The following is a 26,074-nucleotide window of genomic DNA, read 5'->3' as shown; positions in this document are numbered from 1 at the left end:
ACTATAAAAACATTACATCAAAGGAAGGCATATAAAGGGTAGAGACCACACCTCACCATCACATCCCACAATAAAGTAACACCTGATGCGCGACGACACCCGACTCATAAGAAAGGAGAAACACTGCAGCAGGCCCATTGACCCAACTAGGCAGGTCCTTCACGACATCTCACTAACAAAATATTTGCCCAACCCAAGTACTCTACCCAAGAATTAAAATTTATTGTCCAATTATTAAATTCTTCACAAATTTTATTAATTATATATGAATCTAATTTATATAAACCAAAGGAAAGATTCATATTATTGTCAAAACTGCTTTTTATGAAACAAGATTCAATTATAATCCTGTCGACAATGGACTTGCTTGATACAACTTTCTCATCTTTTTGAAAATCAATTGGATGGTTAAAATATCTCACATGAATAAATAGAGCATTAGAATCTTGCCTGCTGCAGCGTTCCTCCTTTCTTATGAGTCAGGTGTCGTCACGCGGCAGGTTTTGCTTTATTGTGGGATGTGATGGTGAGGTGTGGTCTCGACCCTTTATATGCCTTCCTCTGATGTATTGTTTTTATAGTTCCTTGATAATGTGAAAAGTCACGAAAGCACTTGAAATGTCACTATTCTTTCACAGTGGTTGTTTTGCATATTCTGATATCACCTGTTTACTGTGATCTTACTGCATAATATATATATATATATATATATATATATATATATATATATATATATATATATATATATATATATATATATATATATGCAAAACACTCTCAGACAGGCGATCTTCTAACAGTGAAAGACAAGCCACGGGAGGGGGGGAAATCTTTAGCTCAAGTACTTTCACACTTCTCAGTGCGTCGTTAGGAGCTGTGCAATGTTGCAAGGTCAGCAACAGGATTATGGTAGCCAAAGTTATCCTCGAGGTCTTCGATCTCGAGGATTTGTTGTAGTCTACATTGAAGGATGGCGAGTCGTGAGTGTATGTGACTTCTGCTGACCAATCCTTCGTAGACGAGACATCGATCGCACATTGTCTTTTTCACGGATGCTATCGCGTGAAGAATAATGAGGTCCTCGGGGATCAGTTTCTGCTGACTGGAAGGTGTTGACTGGCTAGTGCTGACTGGCTAGTGCTATCTGGCTAGTGCTGACTGTAAGTGTTGACTGGCTAGTGCTGACTGGTTAGTGTTGACTGGCAGGTGTTGACTGGCTAATGATGACTGGAAGGTCTTTACCGGCATGTGTTTGCTTCTGTTTGGCAGATGTTGGTGTCTTCTTGGCAGACGCTGGTCTCTGGTTGAGGCTGGTTGTTGTGTCGTGGTCAATATCCTTGTTATCTGGCAGCTTCTGGTTGTGGCTTTAATTCTTATACACAAACAAAAAATGTGACAAACGAAACTAGAATATTTGAGGCAGAAGAATCCTGAGAAATAGTTAAAGAAAACTGTATAGTTATGAGAAAATGATATATTCTACTTAGTTTCAGCTCATAACGAGAAAAATTATATCAAAATTGGGAAAAGTAGAAAAAAATAAGATTTGGCATTACACACACACACACACACACACACACACACACACACACACACACACACACACACACACACACACACACACACACACACACACACTCACACACACACACACACACACACACAGGTATGATAAAGCTCACGATTCAGGGAGAGTGACCTAGTAGCGACCAATGAAGAGGCGGGGCCAGGAGCTTGGACTCGACCCCTGCAACCTCAACTACTTGAGTACAACTAGGTGAGTACACACACACACACACACACACGCAAGAGCTAAGAAAAATTTCAGGTTTACTGAGGAAACGTTCCGCCAGCCAGTGCCTTCTTCAGTCCAGTATAGAGAATAAGACTAAGATCAGGAGAAATATGAGGTAATCAGTCCCTCAGCCTGGAGTCGATGTGTTCAGCCCGTCCAGATAGATGGACTGAACACCAACTCCAGGCTGAGAGACTGATTACCTAAAACTTCTCCTTATCTTCCGTCGTTCTTCTCTGTATTGGACTGAAAAAGGCACGTTTCCTCAATAACAATTCCCAAAATGCTGTACAAGAGTCTCATTCCTCAACTAGACGATTTTGTAAACAATTTATATGACAAGATTCCTTACTATATCATCGATCACTGGCTGTGTTAGAAGTAAAGTTTGTCGTAAGACATAAAATGTGGAAAACTTACCTGTAAGCTCAGGAAAACAATGAAACATCGTTTAAGCTCCAGATTAAAGTTTATTTCATTAAGAAAGTACAAAGAGTTAAGTGTTGTACTCAAACAATGTTCAAGAAGGCAGCTAGTTGGTGCTGGTTGTGGTTGGTGGCCACAGTCATCAGTGAGACTGACTGAAGCTAAACTCTTACTACAGTCAACGTGTGGGTCATGACTGACTGCAGAAAGTAGGTGGCTTGTGTCTGTTACCATAATCAGCAGGTGTGAGTGATGACGCTGGTTTCAGTTAGACTGACGACTACTACCACAATCAGCAAGTGGTTTCCAACTGTGGCTGCAGACTAGCCCTGCCTAATACGGCTGAGGACACAGGTACCATTACGGCACACCAGGCCAGTGCCACAAACCCCGACATCGCGGCCACACGGACTCCCTGGACCCTGAAGAGTTATTCAACCTCTTACATCATCATATACACTAGATGTTAAATCAACAGTTACGTTAATTAATACGATTTTTTTTGCAAAAGGAAAGCAAGATCCGTATTTAATGTTACAGCATCCTTAAAAACCAACATATGTGATCCTCTGCACTTTTGTTACGAGAATAACTAAGACAAAAACCTGGAATCATTTACAAACAAACTTTTATCTCTTTCTGTAGTATTACAAAATGTAGTTTGCATGTAATAAAATATTGTTGAGCACAAAAAAAAGCCATTAACATGCGGCGTATTTCAGACAGAAAGTTGTATTTGTGCCTCAACGGGAATAATTAGGGTAAACAGATCCTCAAGAAAAGGAGTAAAATCATTTTAGTAAAATTTTTATATCCCTATAATAAGAAAGATATATAAAAGTATTTCTCATTATGAGATACTCACGAGGCCACAGGTGTAGCAGCAGCCACACCAGTCCTTGACGATACCATAAGTGCACTTCATTGTCTCTGGTCCCCCGGCACACCGCACCACCGAACACGACTTACACTGGTCAATCTTCTCCTTCCCTTCCACGCTGAAAGTCACAAAAAAATATGATAGTTTCTATGACAGTGTGGAAGAAGCTGCAGTAAATACATTGTGTAGGAACAATGGCAGACGTTTTCAGGAGGGAAGCGGATCTTATCGTCTGGTGCTTTCATGGTCAAGCAGGCTGTTTCTGATGATGGATGTGTGTGTAAGTAGCAACAGCCTGGTTAATCAGGAAATCTACAAGGGAATCTAGTCTCCGGCTTGGCTTTAAGGGTACGTAAAAAAGCCTCGAAACCAGTCACAGGTGAGAATCAGCTCAAAAAAAAGTCTATCAAGCGTTACCTGGCTAACATAAGCCCAAACACGAGCAGTACTGGAACCCTCATGATGGATTTTTCAAGTCACTGGAGCCAGCACTATCCTTACAACCTCTCAGATGGTCTGTTACGTCAAGCTAGATTTGTCGTAACAGAGAACGAGGGAAGCGGGACTCCACTTATATACCCGAGGCTTCTGGTTCAGAGCACAGCATCCAGATGTGTAATGTTGGCTTCTCAGGTTGCATCAGATGTGTACTTACCTATTTGTGGTTGCAAGGATCATTTCACAGCTCCTGGTCCCGCCTCTTCGCAATCTTTATACGTACGTGGGATGTTTTCCATCGGCATGGAGAAAGGAATACTACGTGAGATCGTTTTCTATTTTATGCAAATATGTCAAGAATTGTGTTGTTAACTATTTAGTCTATCAATTTACATGCGTATTTCTTCCGTGTATATCGTTCTGTTAATTTTAGATTGTGGGATAATCGTATTTACCGCTTTTGAGATTTCTTGCGGATGTTCCTGGCTTGATATCGTCGTCAGCTAACATACTAAGGGTCCAGAGACTGATCCTGGCACGGGCGAAACGTTGGGTATCTTTCTATACACCGGCTGCCCAGTGTTAACTTAGGAGTAAGTAGGTGCCTGAGTGTGAGACAGCTGTTGTGGGGTCGCATCCTGGGAGACAAAATTAACCTAAGTTGCCCAGAATGCTCTGTCTTACCAGGGATTTTGTATATAGTATGTCAACAAGGTCTGTAATAGTTGTAAAGATTATTATTATTATCATTGTTATTATTATTATTATTATTATTATTATAAAGAGTAGGATGTTACTCTACTCATGACTCACTAAATCGTAAAGATTTCGTGAACGATGTTGACGCCTTTGAGGGGACTTGAGCTAGAGCTCGTCACGGCCACGCTGGTGGGAGAGTCGTCTGTAAAAACTTGCATTTGTGGTCACAGTGGTGCCTGCGCTAACCTTCCTATGGTGCATAAATATACCTAGTTGGATGAATCTTATTGTAGCCAGCTGACCCAGTGGCTAGCGCGTCGGTCTGGAGTTTTATGACTCTCTGACCGTGGGTTCTATCCCCGCCATGGTATAGCTTACCTTACTGTACTTTCACTTCCACTAATTCAAGATGATTTACACTCTTAGAAGTACATCATAGCGATGAAATTTCCCAGTGTTCCATATTATTAATAATATACAATATAAAAAATGGTTATAACTATGAATATAATTTTTAAAAGGGTGGACTGATAAGCCAGCGGAAGGCCTCGGTCAGATGGCCAAAAGCTCGAACGGCGGGTCATCATTTAAGACCCAAGTCAGGAAGCACTTCACCTGTTTCCTGACGAACCTTACCTAACAATATACAATACAGACAAGCTGAAGAGTGAGACACATGCGGAGTATTTATGTACTGTTGCAGCTACAGTATTGTGCCTGTTTGTTCGTTGTGAATAATACACGTGTGCAAATAAATCCCCCTAAGTGATGAACATAGACCTGGTTCATCAGTCTGCCTGAGCGCTGTTTGGGTCGTCGTGATCCTGTATACCGTCATTACGTATTACTGGTGTTCCCCAGCTGGTAATGATCACTTGGTCGATGGGATTTTCCAACTCAGGGACTCGGCCATCAAGGTTTTCCTAGTCACAGTATTTCAGTAGTGTTGTTGTGTGTCTGTGTGAAGTGTTGTTGTGTGTCTGTGTGAAGTGTTGTGTGTCTGTGTGAAGTGTTTTGTGTCTGTGTGAAGTGTTGTGTGTCTGTGTGAAGTGTTTTGTGTCTGTGTGAAGTGTTGTGTGTCTGTGTGAAGTGCTGTTGTGTGTCTGTGTGAAGTGTTGTGTGTCTGTGTGAAGTGTTGTGTGTCTGTGTGAAGTGCTGTTGTGTGTCTGTGTGAAGTGTTGTGTGTCTGTGTGAAGTGTTGTGTGTCTGTGTGAAGTGCTGTTGTGTGTCTGTGTGAAGTGTTGTGTGTCTGTGTGAAGTGTTGTGTGTCTGTGTGAAGTGTTGTGTGTCTGTGTGAAGTGTTTTGTGTCAGTGTGAAGTGTTGTGTGTCTGTGTGAAGTGTTGTGTGTCTGTGTGAAGTGTTTTGTGTCTGTGTGAAGTGTTGTGTGTCTGTGTGAAGTGTTTTGTGTCAGTGTGAAGTGTTGTGTGTCTGTGTGAAGTGTTTTGTGTCTGTGTGAAGTGCTGTTGTGTGTCTGTGTGAAGTGTTGTGTGTCTGTGTGAATTGTGTGTCTGTGTGAAGTGTTGTGTGTCTGTGTGAAGTGTTTTGTGTCTGTGTGAAGTGTTGTGTGTCTGTGTGAAGTGTTTTGTGTCTGTGTGAAGTGCTGTTGTGTGTCTGTGTGAAGTGTTTTGTGTCTGTGTGAAGTGTTGTGTGTCTGTGTGAAGTGTTTTGTGTCTGTGTGAAGTGCTGTTGTGTGTCTGTGTGAAGTGTTGTGTGTCTGTGTGAATTGTGTGTCTGTGTGAAGTGTTGTGTGTCTGTGTGAAGTGTTTTGTGTCTGTGTGAAGTGCTGTTGTGTGTCTGTGTGAAGTGTTGTGTGTCTGTGTGAATTGTTGTGTGTCTGTGTGAAGTGTTGTGTGTCTGTGTGAAGTGTTTTGTGTCTGTGTGAAGTGCTGTTGTGTGTCTGTGTGAAGTGTTGTGTGTCTGTGTGAAGTGTTGTGTGTCTGTGTGAAGTGTTGTGTGTCTGTGTGAAGTGTTTTGTGTCAGTGTGAAGTGCTGTTGTGTGTCTGTGTGAAGTGTAGTGTGTCTGTGTGAAGTGTTGTGTGTCTGTGTGAAGTGTTGTGTGTCTGTGTGAAGTGTTGTGTGTCTGTGTGAAGTGTTTTGTGTCTGTGTGAAGTGCTGTTGTGTGTCTGTGTGAAGTGTTGTGTGTCTGTGTGAAGTGGTGTGTGTCTGTGTGAAGTGTGTGTCTGTGTGAAGAGTTGTGTGTCTGAGTGAAGTGTTGTGTGTCTGTGTGAAGTGCTGTTGTGTGTCTGTGTGAAGTGTTGTGTGTCTGTGTGAAGTGTTGTGTGTCTGTGTGAAGTGTTGTGTGTCTGTGTGATGTGTTGTTGTGTGTCTGTGTGAAGTGTTGTTGTGTGTCTGTGTGAAGTGTTGTTGTGTGTCTGTGTGAAGTGTTATTGTATGTCTGTGTGAAGTGTTGTGTTTCTGTGTGAAGTGTTGTTGTATGTCTGTGTGTAGTGTTCTGTGTCTGTGTGAAGTGTTGTGTGTCTGTGTGAAGTGTTTTTGTGTGTCTGTGTGAAGTGTTGCTGTGTGTCTGTGTGAAGTGTTGTGTGTCTGTGTGAAGTGTTGTTGTGTGTCTGTGTGAAGTGCTGTGTGTCTGTGTGAAGTGTTGTTGTGAGTCTGTGTGAAGTGTTGTGTGTCTGTCTAAAGTGTTGTGTGTCTGTGTGAAGTGCTGTTGTGTGTTTGTGTGAAGTGTTGTTGTGTGTTTGTGTGAAGTGTTGTTTTGTGCCTGTGTGAAGTGTTGTATGTCTGTGTGAAGTGTTGTGTGTCTGTGTGAAGAGTTGTATGTCTGTGTGAAGTGTTGTGTGTCTGTGTGAAGTGTTGTATGTCTGAGTGAAGTGTTGTGTGTCTGTGTGAAGTGTTGTGTGTCTGTGTGAAGTGTTGTTGTGTGTTTGTGTGAAGTGTTGTTGTGTGTTTGTGTGAAGTGTTGTTGTGTGTCTGTGTGAAGTGTTGTTGTATGTCTGTGTAAAGTGTTGTGTGCTTGTGTGAAGTGCTGCTGTATGTCTGTGTGAAGTGTTGTTGTGTGTCTGTGTGAAGTGTTGCTGTGTGTCTGTGTGAAGTGTTGTTGTATATCTGTGTGAAGTGTTGTGTCTGGGTGAAGTGTTGTTGTATGTCCGTGTGAAGTGTTGTGTGTCTGTGTGAAGTGTTGTTGTATGTCTGTGTGAAGTGTTGTTGTATGTCTGTGTGAAGTGTTGTATGTCTGTGTGAAGTGTTGTTGTATGTCTGTGTGAAGTGTTGTGTGTCTGTGTGAAGTGTTGTTGTGTGTCTGTGTGAAGTGCTGTGTGTCTGTGTGAAGTGTTGTGTGTCTGTGTGAAGTGTTGTTGTATGTCTGTGTGAAGTGTTGTGTGTCTGTGTCAAGTGTTGTTGTATGTCTGTGTGAAGTGTTGTGTATCTGTGTGAAGTGTTGTTCTATGTCTGTGTGAAGTGTTGTTGTGTGTCTGTGTGAAGTGCTGTTGTGTGTCTGTGTGAAGTGTTGTGTGTTTGTGTGAAGTGTTGCTGTGTGTCTGTGTGAAGTGCTGTTGTGTGTCTGTGTGAAGTGCTGTTGTGTGTCTGTGTGAAGTGTTGTGTGTTTGTGTGAAGTGTTGTTGTGTGTTTGTGTGAAGTGTTGTTGTGTGTCTGTGTGAAGTGTTGTGTGTCTGTGTGAAGTGTTGTTGTGTGTCTGTGTGAAGTGTTGTTGTGTGTCTGTGTAAAGTGTTGTGTGTCTGTGTGAAGTGCTGTTGAGTGTCTGTGTGAAGTGCTGTTGTGTGTCTGTGTGAAGTGTTGTGTGTCTGTGTGATGTGTTGTGTGTCTGTGTGAAGTGTTGTGTGTTTGTGTGAAGTGTTGTTGTGTGTCTGTGTGAAGTGTTGTGTGTCTGTGTGAAGTGTTGTTGTGTGTCTGTGTGAAGTGTTGTTGTGTGTCTGTGTGAAGTGTTGTGTGTCTGTGTGAAGTGTTGTTGTGTGTCTGTGTGAAGTGTTGTGTGTCTGCGTGAAGTGCTGTTGTGTGTCTGTGTGGAGTGTTGTTGTGTGTCTGTGTGAAGTGTTGTGTGTCTGTGTGAAGTGCTGTTGTGTGTCTGTGTGAAGCACTGTTGTGTGTCTGTGTGAAGTGTTGTTGTGTGTCTGTGTGAAGTGCTGTTGTGTGTCTGTGTGAAGTGTTGTTGTGTGTCTGTGTGAAGTGTTGTGTGTCTGTGTGAAGTGTTGCTGTGTGTCTGTGTGAAGTGTTGTGTGTCTGTGTGAAGTGCTGTTGTGTGTCTGTGTGAAGTGTTGTGTGTTTGTGTGAAGTGTTGTTGTGTGTCTGTGTGAAGTATTGTGTGTCTGTGTGAAGTGTTGTATGTCTGTGTGAAGTGCTGTTGTGTGTCTGTGTGAAGCGCTGTTGTGTGTCTGTATAAAGTGTTGTGTGTATGTGTGAAGTGCTGTTGTGTGTCTGTGTGAAGTGTTGTGTGTCTGTGTGAAGTGCTGTTGTGTGTCTGTGTGAAGTGCTGTTGTGTGTCTGTGTGAAGTGTTGTGTGTCTGTGTGAAGTGCTGTTGTGTGTCTGTGTGAAGCACTGTTGTGTGTCTGTGTGAAGTGTTGTGTGTCTGTGTGAAGTGCTCTTGTGTGTCTGTGTGAAGTGTTGTTGTGTGTCTGTGTGAAGTGTTGTGTGTCTGTGTGAAGTGTTGCTGTGTGTCTGTGTGAAGTGTTGTGTGTCTGTGTGAAGTGCTGTTGTGTGTCTGTGTGAAGTGTTGTGTGTTTGTGTGAAGTGTTGTTGTGTGTCTGTGTGAAGTGTTGTTGTGTGTCTGTGTAAAGTGTTCTGTGTCTGTGTGAAGTGCTGTTGTGTGTCTGTGTGAAGCGCTGTTGTGTGTCTGTGTAAAGTGTTGTGTGTATGTGTGAAGTGCTGTTGTGTGTCTGTGTGAAGTGTTGTGTGTCTGTGTGAAGTGCTGTTGTGTGTCTGTGTGAAGTGTTGTGTGTTTGTGTGAAATGCTGTTGTGTGTCAGTGTGAAGTGTTGCATGTCTGTGTGAAGTGTTGTGTGTTTGTGTGAAGTGTTGTTGTGTGTCTGTGTGAAGTGTTGCATGTCTGTGTGAAGTGTTGCTGTGTGTCTGTGTAAAGTGTTGTGTGTCTGTGTGAAATGCTGTTGTGTGTCTGTGTGAAGTGTGTGTTTGTGTGAAGTGTTGTTGTGTGTCTGTGTGAAGTGTTGCATGTCTGTGTGAAGTGTTGCTGTGTGTCTGTGTGAAGTGTTGTTGTGTGTCTGTGTGAAGTGTTTTGTGTCTGTGTTAAGTGCTGTTGTGTGTCTGTGTGAAGTGTTGCTGTGTGTCTGTGTGAAGTGCTGTTGTGTGTCTGTGTGAAGTGTTGTGTGTTTGTGTGAAGTGTTGTTGTGTGTCTGTGTGAAGTGTTGTTGTGTGTCTGTGTGAAGTGTTGTGTGTCTGTGTGAAGTGTTGTGTGTCTGTGTGAAGTGCTGTTGTGTGTCTGTGCGAAGTGTTGTGTGTCTGTGTGAAGTGCTGTTGTGTGTCTGTGTGAAGTGTTGTGTGTCTGTGTGAAGTGTTGTGTCTCTGTGTGAAGTGTTGTGTGTCTGTGTGAAGTGCTGTTGTGTGTCTGTGTGAAGTGTTGTGTGTCTGTGTGAAGTGCTGTTGTGTCTGTGTGAAGTGTTGTGTGTCTGTGTGAAGTGCTGTTGTGTGTCTGTGTGAAGTGTTGTTGTGTGTTTGTGTGAAGTGTTGTGTGCCAGTGTGAAGTGTTGTGTGTCTGTGTGAAGTGTTGTGTGTCTGTGTGAAGTGTTGTATATCTGTGTGAAGTGTTGTGTGCCTGTGTGAAGTGTTGTATGTCTGTGTGAAGTGTTGTTGTGTGTCTGTGTGAAGTGTTGCTGTGTGCCTGTGTGAAGTGTTGTTGTGTGTCTGTGTGAAGTGTTGTGTGTCTGTGTGAAGTGTTGTTGTGTGTCTGTGTGAAGTGTTGTTGTGTGCCTGTGTGAAGTGTTGCTGTGTGTCTGTGTGAAGTGCTGTTGTGTGTCTGTGTGAAGTGTTGTTGTGTGTTTGTGTGAAGTGTTGTTGTGTGTCTGTGTGAAGTGTTGTTGTGTGTCTGTGTGAAGTGTTGTTGTGTGTCTGTGTAAAGTGTTGTGTGCTTGTGTGAAGTGCTGTTGTGTGTCTGTGTGAAGTGTTGTTGTATGTCTGTGTGAAGTGTTGTTGTGTGTCTGTGTGAAGTGTTGTTGTAAGTCTGTGTAAAGTGTTGTGTGCTTGTGTGAAGTGCTGTTGTGTGTCTGTGTGAAGTGTTGTTGTGTGTCTGTGTGAAGTGTTGCTGTGTGTCTGTGTGAAGTGTTGTTGTATGTCTGTGAAAAGTGTTGTGTGTTTGTGTGAAGTGTTGTTGTGTGTCTGGGTGAAGTGTTGTTGTATGTCTGTGTGAAGTGTTGTGTGTCTGTGTGAAGTGTTGTTGTATGTCTGTGTGAAGTGTTGTGTGCCTGTGTGAAGTGTTGTTGTATGTCTGTGTGAAGTGTTGTGTCTGGGTGAAGTGTTGTTGTATGTCTGTGTGAAGTGTTGTGTGTCTGTGTGAAGTGCTGTTGTGTGTCTGTGTGAAGTGCTGTTGTGTGTCTGTGTGAAGTGTTGTGTGTTTGTGTGAAGTGTTGTTGTGTGTTTGTGTGAAGTGTTGTTGTGTGTCTGTGTGAAGTGTTGTGTGTCTGTGTGAAGTGTTGTTGTGTGTCTGTGTGAAGTGTTGTTGTGTGTCTGTGTAAAGTGTTGTGTGTCTGTGTGAAGTGCTGTTGAGTGTCTGTGTGAAGTGCTGTTGTGTGTCTGTGTGAAGTGTTGTGTGTCTGTGTGATGTGTTGTGTGTCTGTGTGAAGTGTTGTGTGTTTGTGTGAAGTGTTGTTGTGTGTCTGTGTGAAGTGTTGTGTGTCTGTGTGAAGTGTTGTTGTGTGTCTGTGTGAAGTGTTGTTGTGTGTCTGTGTGAAGTGTTGTGTGTCTGTGTGAAGTGTTGTTGTGTGTCTGTGTGAAGTGTTGTGTGTCTGCGTGAAGTGCTGTTGTGTGTCTGTGTGAAGTGTTGTTGTGTGTCTGTGTGAAGTGTTGTGTGTCTGTGTGAAGTGCTGTTGTGTGTCTGTGTGAAGCACTGTAGTGTGTCTGTGTGAAGTGTTGTGTGTCTGTGTGAAGTGCTGTTGTGTGTCTGTGTGAAGTGTTGTTGTGTGTCTGTGTGAAGTGTTGTGTGTCTGTGTGAAGTGTTGCTGTGTGTCTGTGTGAAGTGTTGTGTGTCTGTGTGAAGTGCTGTTGTGTGTCTGTGTGAAGTGTTGTGTGTTTGTGTGAAGTGTTGTTGTGTGTCTGTGTGAAGTGTTGTTGTGTGTCTGTGTGAAGTGTTGTATGTCTGTGTGAAGTGCTGTTGTGTGTCTGTGTGAAGCGCTGTTGTGTGTCTGTGTAAAGTGTTGTGTGTATGTGTGAAGTGCTGTTGTGTGTCTGTGTGAAGTGTTGTGTGTCTGTGTGAAGTGCTGTTGTGTGTCTGTGTGAAGTGCTGTTGTGTGTCTGTGTGAAGTGTTGTGTGTCTGTGTGAAGTGCTGTTGTGTGTCTGTGTGAAGCACTGTTGTGTGTCTGTGTGAAGTGTTGTGTGTCTGTGTGAAGTGCTGTTGTGTGTCTGTGTGAAGTGTTGTTGTGTGTCTGTGTGAAGTGTTGTGTGTCTGTGTGAAGTGTTGCTGTGTGTCTGTGTGAAGTGTTGTGTGTCTGTGTGAAGTGCTGTTGTGTGTCTGTGTGAAGTGTTGTGTGTTTGTGTGAAGTGTTGTTGTGTGTCTGTGTGAAGTGTTGTTGTGTGTCTGTGTAAAGTGTTCTGTGTCTGTGTGAAGTGCTGTTGTGTGTCTGTGTGAAGCGCTGTTGTGTGTCTGTGTAAAGTGTTGTGTGTATGTGTGAAGTGCTGTTGTGTGTCTGTGTGAAGTGTTGTGTGTCTGTGTGAAGTGCTGTTGTGTGTCTGTGTGAAGTGTTGTGTGTTTGTGTGAAATGCTGTTGTGTGTCAGTGTGAAGTGTTGCATGTCTGTGTGAAGTGTTGTGTGTTTGTGTGAAGTGTTGTTGTGTGTCTGTGTGAAGTGTTGCATGTCTGTGTGAAGTGTTGCTGTGTGTCTGTGTAAAGTGTTGTGTGTCTGTGTGAAATGCTGTTGTGTGTCTGTGTGAAGTGTGTGTTTGTGTGAAGTGTTGTTGTGTGTCTGTGTGAAGTGTTGCATGTCTGTGTGAAGTGTTGCTGTGTGTCTGTGTGAAGTGTTGTTGTGTGTCTGTGTGAAGTGTTTTGTGTCTGTGTTAAGTGCTGTTGTGTGTCTGTGTGAAGTGTTGCTGTGTGTCTGTGTGAAGTGCTGTTGTGTGTCTGTGTGAAGTGTTGTGTGTTTGTGTGAAGTGTTGTTGTGTGTCTGTGTGAAGTGTTGTTGTGTGTCTGTGTGAAGTGTTGTGTGTCTGTGTGAAGTGTTGTGTGTCTGTGTGAAGTGCTGTTGTGTGTCTGTGCGAAGTGTTGTGTGTCTGTGTGAAGTGCTGTTGTGTGTCTGTGTGAAGTGTTGTGTGTCTGTGTGAAGTGTTGTGTCTCTGTGTGAAGTGTTGTGTGTCTGTGTGAAGTGCTGTTGTGTGTCTGTGTGAAGTGTTGTGTGTCTGTGTGAAGTGCTGTTGTGTGTCTGTGTGAAGTGTTGTGTGTCTGTGTGAAGTGCTGTTGTGTGTCTGTGTGAAGTGTTGTTGTGTGTTTGTGTGAAGTGTTGTGTGCCAGTGTGAAGTGTTGTGTGTCTGTGTGAAGTGTTGTGTGTCTGTGTGAAGTGTTGTATGTCTGTGTGAAGTGTTGTGTGCCTGTGTGAAGTGTTGTATGTCTGTGTGAAGTGTTGTTGTGTGTCTGTGTGAAGTGTTGCTGTGTGCCTGTGTGAAGTGTTGTTGTGTGTCTGTGTGAAGTGTTGTGTGTCTGTGTGAAGTGTTGTTGTGTGTCTGTGTGAAGTGTTGTTGTGTGCCTGTGTGAAGTGTTGCTGTGTGTCTGTGTGAAGTGCTGTTGTGTGTCTGTGTGAAGTGTTGTTGTGTGTTTGTGTGAAGTGTTGTTGTGTGTCTGTGTGAAGTGTTGTTGTGTGTCTGTGTGAAGTGTTGTTGTGTGTCTGTGTAAAGTGTTGTGTGCTTGTGTGAAGTGCTGTTGTGTGTCTGTGTGAAGTGTTGTTGTATGTCTGTGTGAAGTGTTGTTGTGTGTCTGTGTGAAGTGTTGTTGTAAGTCTGTGTAAAGTGTTGTGTGCTTGTGTGAAGTGCTGTTGTGTGTCTGTGTGAAGTGTTGTTGTGTGTCTGTGTGAAGTGTTGCTGTGTGTCTGTGTGAAGTGTTGTTGTATGTCTGTGTAAAGTGTTGTGTGTTTGTGTGAAGTGTTGTTGTGTGTCTGGGTGAAGTGTTGTTGTATGTCTGTGTGAAGTGTTGTGTGTCTGTGTGAAGTGTTGTTGTATGTCTGTGTGAAGTGTTGTGTGCCTGTGTGAAGTGTTGTTGTATGTCTGTGTGAAGTGTTGTGTCTGGGTGAAGTGTTGTTGTATGTCTGTGTGAAGTGTTGTGTGTCTGTGTGAAGTGTTGTTGTATGTCTGTGTGAAGTGTTGTTGTGTGTCTGTGTGAAGTGTTGTGTGTCTGTGTGAAGTGTTGTTGTATGTCTGTGTGAAGTGTTGTGTGTCTGTGTGAAGTGTTGTTGCATGTCTGTGTAAAGTGTTGTGTGTTTGTGTGAAGTGTTGCTGTGTGTCTATGTGAAGTGTTGTTGTGTGTCTCTATGAAGTGTTGTGTGTCTGTGTGAAGTGTTGCGGTGTGTCTGCGTGAAGTGCTGTTGTGTGTCTGTGTGAAGTGTTGTGTGTCTATGTGAAGTGTTGTGTGTCTGTGTGAAGTGTTGTGTGTCTGTGTGAAGTGCTGTTGTGTGTCTGTGTGAAGTGTTGTGTGTTTGTGTGAAGTGTTGTTGTGTGTCTGTGTGAAGTGTTGTTGTGTGTCTGTGTGAAGTGTTGTGTGTCTGTGTGAAGTGTTGTGTGTCTGTGTGAAGTGCTGTTGTGTGTCTGTGTGAAGTGTTGTGTGGTGTCTGTGTGAAGTGCTGTTGTGTGTCTGTGTGAAGTGTTGTGTGTCTGTGTGAAGTGTTGTGTCTCTGTGTGAAGTGTTGTGTGTCTGTGTGAAGTGCTGTTGTGTGTCTGTGTGAAGTGTTGTGTGTCTGTGTGAAGTGCTGTTGTGAGTCTGTGTGAAGTGTTGTGTGTCTGTGTGAAGTGCTGTTGTGTGTCTGTGTGAAGTGTTGTTGTGTGTTTGTGTGAAGTGTTGTGTGCCAGTGTGAAGTGTTGTGTGTCTGTGTGAAGTGTTGTGTGTCTGTGTGAAGTGTTGTATGTATGTGTGAAGTGTTGTGTGTCTGTGTGAAGTGTTGTGTGTCTGTGTGAAGTGCTGTTGTGTGTCTGTGTGAAGTGCTGTTGTCTGTCTGTGTGAAGTGTTGTTCTGTGTCTGTGTGAAGTGCTGTTGTGTGTCTGTGTGAAGTGTTGTTGTGTGTCTGTTGTGAGTCTGTGTGAAGTGTGTGTGTGTCTGTGTGAAGTGTTGTTGAGTGTCTGTGTGAAGTGTTGTTGTGTGTCTGTGTGTCTGTGTGAAGTGCTGTTGTGTGTCTGTGTGAAAAGTGCTGTTGTGTGTCTGTGTGAAGTGTTGTTGTGTGAAGTGTTGCTGTGTGTCTGTGTGAAGTGTTGTTGTATGTCTGTGTGAAGTGTTGTGTGTTTGTGTGAAGTGTTGTTGTGTGTCTGAGTGAAGTGTTGTTGTATGTCTGTGTGAAGTGTTGTGTGTCTGTGTGAAGTGTTGTTGTATGTCTGTGTGAAGTGTTGTGTGTCTGTGTGAAGTGTTGTTGTATGTCTGTGTGAAGTGTTGTTTTATGTCTGTGTGAAGTGTTGTTGTGTGTCTGTGTGTTGTTGCATGTCTGTGTAAAGTGTTGTGTGTTTGTGTGAAGTGTTGCTGTGTGTGTGAAGTGTTGTTGTGTGTCTCTATGAAGTGTTGTGTGTCTGTGTGAAGTGTTGCTGTGTGTGTGAAGTGCTGTGTGTGTCTGTGTGAAGTGTGTGAAGTGTTGTGTGTCTGTGTGAAGTGTTGTTGTGTGTCTGTGTGAAGTGTTGTTGTGTGTCTGTGTGAAGTGTTGTGTGTGCTCTGTGTGAAGTGTTGTTGTGTGTCTGTGTGAAGTGTTGTTGTGTGTCTGTGTGTCTGTGTGAAGTGTTGTTGTGTGTTTGTGTGAAGTGTTGTGTGTCTGTGTGAAGTGTTGTTGTGTGTCTGTGTGAAGTGTTGTGTGTCTGTGTGAAGTACTGTTGTGTGTCTGTGTGAAGTGTTGCTGTGTGTCTGCGTGAAGTGTTGTGTGTCTGTGTGAAGTGTTGTGTGTCTGTGTGAAGTGTTGTGTGTCTGTGTGAAGTGCTGTTGTGTGTCTGTGTGAAGCGCTGCTGTGTGTCTGTGTGAAGTGTTGTGTGTTTGTGTGAAGTGCTGTTGTGAGTCTGTGTGAAGTGTTGTGTGTCTGTGTGAAGTGTTGCTGTGTGTCTGTGTGAAGTGTTGTTGTGTGTCTGTGTGAAGTGTTTTGTGTCTGTGTGAAGTGCTGTTGTGTGTCTGTGTGAAGTGTTGCTGTGTGTCTGTGTGAAGTGTTGCTGTGTGTCTGTGTGAAGTGGTGTTGTGTGTCTGCGTAAAGTGTTGTTGTGTGTCTGTGTGAAGTGTTGTTGTGTGTCTGTGTGAAGTGTTGTTGTGTGTCTGTGTGAAGTGTTGTTGTGTGTCTGTGTGAAGTGTTGCTGTGTGTCTGTGTGAAGTGTTGTTGTGTGTCTGTGTGAAGAGTTGTTGTGTGTCTGTGTGAAGTGTTGTTGTGTGTCTGTGTGAAGTGTTGCTGTGTGTCTGTGTGAAGTGGTGTTGTGTGTCTGTGTGAAGTGTTGTTGTGTGTCTGTGTGAAGTGTTGCTGTGTGTCTGTGTGAAGTGTTGTTGTGTGTCTGTTTGAAGTGTTTTTGTGTGTCTGTGTGAAGTGTTACTGTGTGTCTGTATGAAGTGTTGTTGTGTGTCTGTGTGAAGTGTCGTTGTGTGTCTGTGTGAAGTGTTGTTGTGTGTCTGTGTGAAGTGTTGCTGTGTGTCTGTGTGAAGTGTTGTTGTGTGTCTGTGTGAAGTGTTGTTGTGTGTGTGAAGTGTTGTTGTGTGTCTGTGTGATGTGCTGTTGTGTGTCTGTGTGAAGTGTTGTGTGTCTGTGTGAAGTGTTGTGTGTCTGTGTGAAGTGTTGTTGTGTGTCTGTGTGAAGTGCTGTTGTGTGTCTGTGTGATGTGTTGTTGTATGTCTGTGTGAAGTGTTGTGTGTCTGTGTGAAGTGTTGTTGTGTGTCTGTGTGAAGTGCTGTTGTGTGTCTGTGTGAAGTGTTGTGTGTCTGTGTGAAGTGCTGTTGTGTGTTTGTGTGAAGTGTTGTGTGTCTGTGTGAAGTGTTGTTGTGTGTCTGTGTGACGTGTTGTTGTGTGTCTGTGTGAAGTGATGCTGTGTGTTAGTGTGAAGTGTTGTGTGTCTGTGTGAAGTGTTGTTGTGTGTCTGTGTGATGTGTTGTGTGTCTGTGTGAAGTGTTGTTGTGTGTCTTTGTGAAGTGTTGTTGTGTGTCTGTGTGAAGTGTTGCTGTGTGTCTGTGTGAAGTGTTGCTGTGTGCCTGTGTGAAGTGTTGTTGTGTGTCTGTGTGAAGTGTTGTCTTTCTGTGTGAAGTGTTGTTGTGTGTCTTTGTGAAGTGCCGTTGTGTGTCTGTGTGAAGTGTTGTTGTGTGTCTGTGTGAAGTGTTGCTGTGTGTCTGTGTGAAGTGTTGCTGTGTGCCTGTGTGAAGTGTTGTTGTGTGTCTGTGTGAAGTGTTGTGTGTCTGTGTGAAGTGTTGTTGTGTGTCTGTGTGAAGTGTTGTTGTGTGCCTGTGTGAAGTGTTGCTGTGTGTCTGTGTGAAGTGTTGTTGTGTGTCTGTGTGAAGTGTTGTTGTGTGTCTGTGTGAAGTGTTGTGTGTCTGTGTGAAGTGTTGTTGTGTGTCTTTGTGAAGTGCTGTTGTGTGTCTGTGTGAAGTGTTGTTGTGTGTCTGTGTGAAGTGTTGTGTGTCTGTGTGATGTGTTGTTGTGTCTCTGTGTGAAGTGTTGTGTGTCTGTGTGAAGTGTTGTTGTGTGTCTGTGTGAAGTGTTGTGTGTTTGTGTGAAGTGTTGTGTGTCTGTGTGAAGTGCTGTTGTGTGTCTGTGTGAAGTGTTGTGTGTCTGTGTGAAGTGTTGTTGTGTGTCTGTGTGATGTGTTGTGTGTCTGTGTGAAGTGTTGTTGTGTGTCAGTGTGAAGTGTTGTGTGTCTGTGTGAAGTGTTGTTGTGTGTCTGTGTGATGTGTTGTGTGTCTGTGTGAAGTGTTGTTGTGTGTCTGTGTGAAGTGTTGCTGTGTGTTTGTGTGAAGTGTTGTGTGTCTGTGTGAAGTGCTGTTGTGTGTCTGTGTGAAGTGTTGTGTGTCTGTGTGAAGTGTTGTGTGTCTGTGTGAAGTGTTGTGTGTCTGTGTGAAATGTTGTGTGTCTGTGTGAAGTGTTGTGTGTCTGTGTGAAGTATTGTTGTGTCTGTGTGAAGTGTTGTTGTGTGTCTGTGTGAAGTGTTGTATGTCTGTGTGAAGTGTTGCTGTGTGTTTGTGTGAAGTGTTGTGTGTCTGTGTGAAGTGTTGTTGTGTGTCTGTGTGAAGTGTTGTGTGTCTGTGTGAAGTGTTGTGTGTCTGTGTGAAGTGTTGGTGTGTATCTGTGTGAAGTGTTGTTGTGTGTCTGTGTGAAGTGTTGTTGTGTATATGTGTGAATTGTTGTTGTTTTGTGTGAATTGTTGTTGTTTTGTGTGAAGTGTTGTTGTGTGTCTGTGTGAAGTGCTGTTGTGAGTCTGTGTGAAGTGTTGTGTGTCTGTGTGAAGTGTTGCTGTGTGTCTGTGTGAAGTGTTGTGTGTCTGTGTGAAATGCTGTTGTGTGTCTGTGTGAAATGTTGTTGTGTGTCTGTGTGAAGTGTTGTATGTCTGTGTGAAGTGTTGCTGTGTGTCTGTGTGACGTGTTGTTGTGTGTCTGTGTGAAGTGTTTTGTGTCTGTGTGAAGTGCTGTTGTGTGTCTGTGTGAAGTGTTGCTGTGTGTCTGTGTGAAGTGTTGTGTGTCTGTGTGAAGTGTTGCTGTGTGTCTGTGTGAAGTGTTGTTGTGTGTCTGTGTGAAGTGTTGTGTGTCTGTGTGAAGTGTTGCTGTGTGTCTGTGTGAAGTGTTGTTGCGTGTCTGTGTGAAGTGTTGTGTGTCTGTGTGAAGTGTTGTTGTGTGTCTGTGTGAAGTGTTGTGTGTCTGTGTGAAGTGTTGTTGTGTGTCTGTGTGAAGTGCGGTTGTGCGTCTGTGTGAAGTGTTGCTGTGTGTCTGTGTGAAGTGTTGCTGTGTGTCTGTGTGAAGTGTTGTGTGTCTGTGTGAAGTGTTGCTGTGTGTCTGTGTGAAGTGTTGTTGTGTGTCTGTGTGAAGTGTTGTGTGTCTGTGTGAAGTGTTGCTGTGTGTCTGTGTGAAGTGTTGTTGTGTGTCTGTGTGAAGTGTTGTGTGTCTGTGTGAATTGTTGCTGTGTGTCTGTGTGAAGTGTTCTTGTGTGTCTGTGTGAAGTGTTGTGTGTCTGTGTGAAGTGTTCTTGTGTGTCTGTGTGAAGTGTTGTTGTGTGTCTGTGTGAAGTGTTGTTGTGTGTCTGTGTGAAGTGTTGCTGTGTGTCTGTGTGAAGTGTTGTTGTGTGTCTGTGTAAAGTGCTGTTGTGTGTCTGTGTCAAGTGTTGTGTGTCTGTGTCAAGTGTTGTTGTGTGTCTGTGTGAAGTGTTGTTGTGTGTCTGTGTGAAGTGTTGTTGTGTGTCTATGTGAAGTGTTGTTGTGTGTCTGTGTGAAGTGTTGCTGTGTGTCTGTATGAAGTGTTGTTGTGTGTCTGTGTGAAGTGTTGTTGTGTGTCTGTGTGAAGTGTTGTTGTGTGCCTGTGTGAAGTGTTGCTGTGTGTCTGTGTGAAGTGTTGTTGTGTGTCTGTGTGAAGTGTTGTTGTGTGTCTGTGTGAAGTGTTGTTGTGTGTCTCTGTGAAGTGTTGTGTGTCTGTGTGAAGTGATGTGTGTCTGTGTGAAGTGTTGTGTGTCTGTGTGAATTGTTGTTGTGTGTCTGTGTGAAGTGTTGTTGTGTGTCTGTGTGAAGTGCTGTTGTGTGTCTGTGTGAAGTGTTGTTGTATGTCTGTGTGAAGTGTTGTTGTGTGTCTGTGTGAAGTGCTGTTGTGTGTCTGTGTGAAGTGTTGTGTGTCTGTGTGAAGTGCTGTTGTGTGTTTGTGTGAAGTGTTGTGTGTCTGTGTGAAGTGTTGTTGTGTGTCTGTGTGAAGTGTTGTTGTGTGTCTGTGTGAAGTGTTGTTGTGTGTCAGTGTGAAGTGTTGTGTGTCTGTGTGAAGTGTTGTTGTGTGTCTTTGTGAAGTGCTGTTGTGTGTCTGTGTGAAGTGTTGTTGTGTGTCTGTGTGAAGTGTTGTGTGTCTGTGTGAAGTGTTGTTGTGTGTCTGTGTGAAGTGTTGCTGTGTGCCTGTGGGAAGTGTTGTTGTGTGTCTGTGTGAAGTGTTGTGTGTCTGTGTGAAGTGTTGTTGTGTGTCTGTGTGAAGTGTTGTTGTGTGCCTGTGTGAAGTGTTGCTGTGTGTCTGTGTGAAGTGTTGTTGTGTGTCTGTGTGAAGTGTTGCTGTGTGTCTGTGTGAAGTGTTGTTGTGTGTCTGTGTGAAGTGTTGTTGTGTGTCTGTGTGAAGTGTTGTGTGTCTGTGTGAAGTGTTGTTGTGTGTCTTTGTGAAGTGCTGTTGTGTGTCTGTGTGAAGTGTTGTTGTGTGTCTGTGTGAAGTGTTGTGTGTCTGTGTGAAGTGTTGTTGTGTGTCTGTGTGAAGTGTTGTTGTGTATCTGTGTGAAGTGTTGTTGTGTGTCTGTGTGAAGTTTTGTTGTGTGTCTGTGTGAAGTGTCATTGTGTGTCTGTGTGAAGTGTTGTTTCTGTGTCTGTGTGTAGTGTTTTTGTGTGTCTGTGTGAAGTGTTGTTGTGTGTCTGTGTGAAGTGTCGTGTGTCTGTGTGAAGTGTTGTTGTGTGTCTGTGTGAAGTGTTGTGTGTCTGTGTGAAGTGTTGCTGTGTGTTTGTGTGAAGTGTTGAATGTCTGTGTGAAGTGTTGTGTGTCTGTCTGAAGTGTTGCTGTGTGTCTGTGTGAAGTTTTGTGTGACTGTGTGAAGTGTTGCTGTGTGTCTGTGTGAAGTGTTGCTGTGTGTTTGTGTGAAGTGTTGTGTGTCTGTGTGAAGTGTTGTGTGTCTGTGTGAAGTGTTGTGTGTCTGTGTGAAGTGTTGTGTGTCTGTGTGAAGTGTTGTTGTGTGTCTGTGTGAAGTGTTGTGTGTCTGTGTGAAGTGTTGTGTGTCTGTGAAATGTTGCTGTGTGTCTGTGTGAAGTGTTGTGTGTCTGTGTGAAGTGTTGCCGCGTGTTTATGTGAAGTGTTGTGTGTCTGTGTGAAGTGTTGTGTGTGTGTGTGAAGTGTTGTGTGTGTGTGTGAAGTGTTGTGTGTCTGTGTGAAGTGTTGTGTGTCTGTGTGAAGTGTTGTGTGTGTGTGTGAAGTGTTGTGTGTGTGTGTGAAGTGTTGTGTGTGTGTGTGAAGTGTTGTGTGTCTGTGTGAAATGTTGTGTGTGTGTGTGAAGTGTTGTGTGTATGTGTGAAGTGTTGTGTGTGTGTGTGAAGTGTTGTGTGTCTGTGTGAAGTGTTGTGTGTGTGTGTGAAGTGTTGTGTGTCTGTGTGAAGTGTTGTGTGTCTGTGTGAAGTGTTGTGTGTCTGTGTGAAGTTTTGTGTGTGTGTGTGAAGTGTTGTGTGTCTGTGTGAAGTGTTGTGTGTCTGTGTGAAGTGTTGTGTGTGTGTGTGAAGTGTTGTGTGTCTGTGTGAAGTGTTGTGTGTGTGTGTGAAGTGTTGTGTGTCTGTGTGAAGTGTTGTGTGTCTGTGTGAAGTGTTGTGTGTGTGTGTGAAGTGTTGTGTGTGTGTGTGAAGTGTTGTGTGTCTGTGTGAAGTGTTGTGTGTCTGTGTGAAGTGTTGTGTGTCTGTGTGAAGTGTTGTGTGTCTGTGTGAAGTGTTGTGTGTCTGTGTGAAGTGTTGTGTGTCTGTGTGAAGTGTTGTGTGTCTGTGTGAAGTGTTGTGTGTGTGTGTGAAGTGTTGTGTGTCTGTGTGAAGTGTTGTGTGTGTGTGTGTGAAGTGTTGTGTGTCTGTGTGAAGTGTTGTGTGTCTGTGTGAAGTGTTGTGTGTGTGTGTGAAGTGTAATATTACTGAGCACATACTGTGGAATTACTGATCACACACTGTGGTATTACTGAGCACATACTGTGGTATTACTGATCACACACTGTGGTATTACTGATCACACACTGTGGTATTACTGAGCACATACTGTGGTATTACTGATCACACACTCTGGTATTACTGAGCACACACTGTGGTATTAATGAGCAAACACTGTGTATTACTGAGCACACACTGTGGTATTACTGAGCACATACTGTGGTATTACTGAGCACATTCTGTGGTATTACTGATCACACACTGTGGTATTACTGATCACACACTGTGGTATTACTGATCACACACTGTGGTATTACTGATCACACACTGTGGTATTACTGATCACACACTGTGGTATTACTGATCACACACTGTGGTATTACTGATCACACACTGTGGTATTACTGATCACACACTGTGGTATTACTGATCACACACTGTGGTATTACTGATCACACACTGTGGTATTACTGAGCACACACTGTGGTATTAATGAGCACACACTGTGGTATTACTGATCACACACTGTGGTATTAATGAGCACACTATGGTATTATTGAGGACACACTGTGGTATTACTGATCACACACTGTGGTATTAATGAGCACACACTGTGGTATTAATGAGCACACACTGTGGTATTAATGAGCACATACTGTGGTATTAATGAGCACACACTGTGGTATTACTGAGCACATACTGTGGTATTAATGTGCGCACACTCTGGTATTATACACTGTGGTATTACTGATCACACACTCTGGTATTACTGATCACACACTGTGGTATTACTGATCACACACTGTGGTATTACTGAGCACACACTGTGGTATTACTGAGCACACACTGTGGTATTACTGAGCACACACTGTGGTATTACTGAGCACATACTGTGGTATTACTGATCACACACTGTGGTATTACTGAGCACACACTGTGGTATTACTGATCACACACTGTGGTATTACTGAGCACATACTGTGGTATTACTGATCACACACTGTGGTATTACTGAGCACATACTGTGGTATTACTGAGCACACACTGTGGTATTTCTGATCACACACTGTGGTATTACTGAGCCCACACTGTGGTATTTCTGATCACACACTCTGGTATTACTGAGCCCACACTGTGGTATTACTGAGCACACACTCTGGTATTATACACTGTGGTATTACTGATCACACACTGTGGTATTACTGATCACACACTGTGGTATTACTGATCACACACTGTGGTATTACTGATCACACACTGTGGTATTACTGATCACACACTGTGGTATTACTGATCACACACTGTGGTATTACTGATCACACACTGTGGTATTACTGAGCACATACTGTGGTATTACTGATCACACACTGTGGTATTACTGATCACACACTGTGGTATTACTGAGCACACACTGTGGTATTACTGAGCACACACTGTGGTATTACTGAGCACATACTGTGGTATTACTGATCACACACTGTGGTATTACTGATCACACACTGTGGTATTACTGAGCACACACTGTGGTATTACTGATCACACACTGTGGTATTACTAATCACACACTGTGGTATTACTGAGCACACACTGTGGTATTACTGAGCACATACTGTGGTATTACTGATCACACACTGTGGTATTACTGATCACACACTGTGGTATTACCGAGCACACACTGTGGTATTACTGATCACACACTGTGGTATTACTGATCACACACTGTGGTATTACTGATCACACACTGTGGTATTACTAATCACACACTGTGGTATTACTGAGCACACACTGTGGTATTACTGAGCACACACTGTGGTATTACTGAGCACACACTGTGGTATTACTGAGCACATACTGTGGTATTACTGAGCACACACTGTGGTATTACTGAGCACACACTGTGGTATTACTGATCACACACTGTGGTATTACTGATCACACACTGTGGTATTACTGAGCACACACTGTGGTATTACTGATCACACACTGTGGTATTACTGAGCACACACTGTGGTATTACTGAGCACACACTGTGGTATTACTGAGCACACACTGTGGTATTACTGAGCACATACTGTGGTATTACTGAGCACACACTGTGGTATTACTGAGCACATACTGTGGTATTACTGAGCACACACTGTGGTATTACTGAGCACACACTGTGGTATTACTGATCACACACTGTGGTATTACTGATCACACACTGTGGTATTACTGAGCACACACTGTGGTATTACTGAGCACATACTGTGGTATTACTGAGCACACACTGTGGTATTACTGAGCACACACTGTGGTATTACTGAGCACACACTGTGGTATTACTGGGCACACACTGTGGTATTACTGATCACACACTTTGGTATTACTGAGCACATACTGTGGTATTACTGAGCACACACTGTGGTATTACTGAGCACACACTGTGGTATTACTGAGCACACACTGTGGTATTACTGAGCACACACTGTGGTATTACTGATCACACACTGTGGTATTACTGAGCACACACTGTGGTATTACTGAGCACACACTGTGGTATTACTGAGCACACACTGTGGTATTACTGAGCACACTTAAAATTTTGTCTCGCATCATTTTTTCAGATATGGAAAAGAATAACAAAAGTCTGTGAAGTTCAAGAAAGATTGATTTACTACTTATGTTGTCCGGTTACTAAGTCATCCCAAAAGCTTATGTCTTTCCTAACAGAAGACTTACAGAGTCTATGACATTCATTCAAATAACAAAAATGGTGAGAGAAATTTGGGATCTTACAGTGACCTATGATCATACAGGACTCTTATTGAGTTAGTTCAGTCCTCTTTTATTACACCGTAAGAAAACATTCCGAAACTAAAGATCATTTATGAACTAGCAGTGACTTTAAAATTCGAGCTGGAACACGAAATATATTGGATATGAGATTTTGAGGTAATTTATAAATTAGAGAGTTCAAACTTGAACATAATGATTACACCTTCATAGTTGCACTGTTTACTTTAAAACAGTTAGGTTTCCCTTTCTTGACTCTTATTGCTGACTTGGGCTCTCGCCTCACACACAGTGTCCGTGGTTCGATTCCCAGCAAGGGTGGAAACACTGGACGTGTTTTCTCACACTTACTGTCCCCGTTAACCTGGGAAGTAGGTAGGTACCTGGGTGTCAGTCGACTGGTATGGGTCGCATCCTGGGGGACAAGATTAAGAACCCCAATGTAAATAAGACAGACAGTCCCTCGATGACGCACCATCTTTTTTGGATTATCCTGGTGGCTAACCCTCCGGGGTTAAAAATCCGAACAAAATCTTGCCTGAGTCAGTTTCAACTCGACCTTCCACAGGTTACTCCACTGATGGGTACGTCGCTGACTTTAGTCTTTATTATTAACTTTTATTACAATTTACTTACAATTTCTGTCATTGACGTTTTGTACAAATGTTTGTGTTGCTTGTACAGATACTGAAGATGGTCACAGATCCACTGAAATGTCGATAAACGCATTTTAGGGGTTAAAATGTCTTTATTCTCAGCCTCACGTATTACGATAGAACGTCATTCACGCGCGCGCACACACACACGCACACACACACGCACACACACACACACACACACACACACACACACACACATGCAATCACACACACATACACACGAACATGCACAAACACATGCACACATTGATACACACACAGATATGCACACACACATGCACACAGACATGCACACACACATGCACACACACGCACACACACACGCACACACACACACACACACACGCACAAACACACACACAGACACACACACACACACACACACACACACACACACACACACACACACACGCACACACACACACACGCACACACACACGCACACGTACACGCACACACACACACGCAGACACACACACACACACCCACGCACACACGCACACACACACACACACACACACACACACACACACACACACACACACACACACACACACACACACACACACTCACACACAAACATGTTAAGGACACTACCAGAGTGAGAGGGGAGGATGAACCAGCAAGATTGGACCTTGTGTTCACCCTGGGCAGTTCAGACATTGAGGACATCACGTATGAGAGTCCCCTAGGAGCTAGCGACCACGTGGTTCTGTGCTTTGAATACATAGTAGAGCTGCAAGTGGAGAGAGTAACAGGAGTTGAAAGGGAAAAGCCTGACTATAAAAGAGGGGACTACATAGGGTTGAAGAACTTCCTGCGGGACGTCCAGTGCGACAGAGAACTGGCAGGAAAGCCAGTAAAGGTGTTGAGAAATGGCATTACCAGTTAAGTTTAAAGAGTTTGTACTTAACTTAGAAAGACAACTCATCGCCTGCACAGCCGCCCCTGCAGACGAGGTCTTGAGAAGCTGTCGAAGTCATCTCTCAGCGGGCTGTAAAGATTTATAATTTGTAAGATTATAAATTACCCCTAGGGGTTGTTATGTCAGCATATTTCATTCACTGATGGCTGACAAATTACATACTTGTTTGGACTCAAAAGTCCGCACCTCACTGCTGACTATAGGTTGATTACAAACTCCTTGCGACTCAAGAACTGTGCAGTCCCCCGTACTACAAGAAGTTCGTAACCTACCTTGCTCTTGTAGCGTGAGCTATGGTGTTCTTCACACC

General features: G+C 43.5%; 1 protein-coding gene across 2 annotated transcripts in view; it reads right to left on the bottom strand.

Annotated features, from left to right (window-relative positions):
* Positions 1–2,245: 2,245 nt before the first annotated feature.
* The window catches only part of LOC128698958 (insulin-like growth factor-binding protein-related protein 1), a 32,213-nt gene continuing 8,384 nt past the window's right edge, over positions 2,246–26,074 (bottom strand). For both annotated transcript variants that reach the window (XR_008408526.2, XM_053791414.2), the window contains exons 2-3: positions 3,087–3,219; positions 2,246–2,643 (exon numbers count right to left, since the gene is read on the bottom strand). Coding sequence is in view for 1 of the 2 variants with exons in the window: in XM_053791414.2 (XP_053647389.1) it covers positions 2,545–2,643; positions 3,087–3,219 (232 nt within the window). In the remaining variant the exon portion in view is untranslated. The remainder of the gene's footprint in view (positions 2,644–3,086; positions 3,220–26,074) is intronic.

Source organism: Cherax quadricarinatus, chromosome 55, assembly GCF_038502225.1.
Source record: "Cherax quadricarinatus isolate ZL_2023a chromosome 55, ASM3850222v1, whole genome shotgun sequence".
Classification (NCBI taxonomy): domain Eukaryota; kingdom Metazoa; phylum Arthropoda; class Malacostraca; order Decapoda; family Parastacidae; genus Cherax; species Cherax quadricarinatus.
This window is presented reverse-complemented; position numbering and strand designations above follow the sequence as displayed.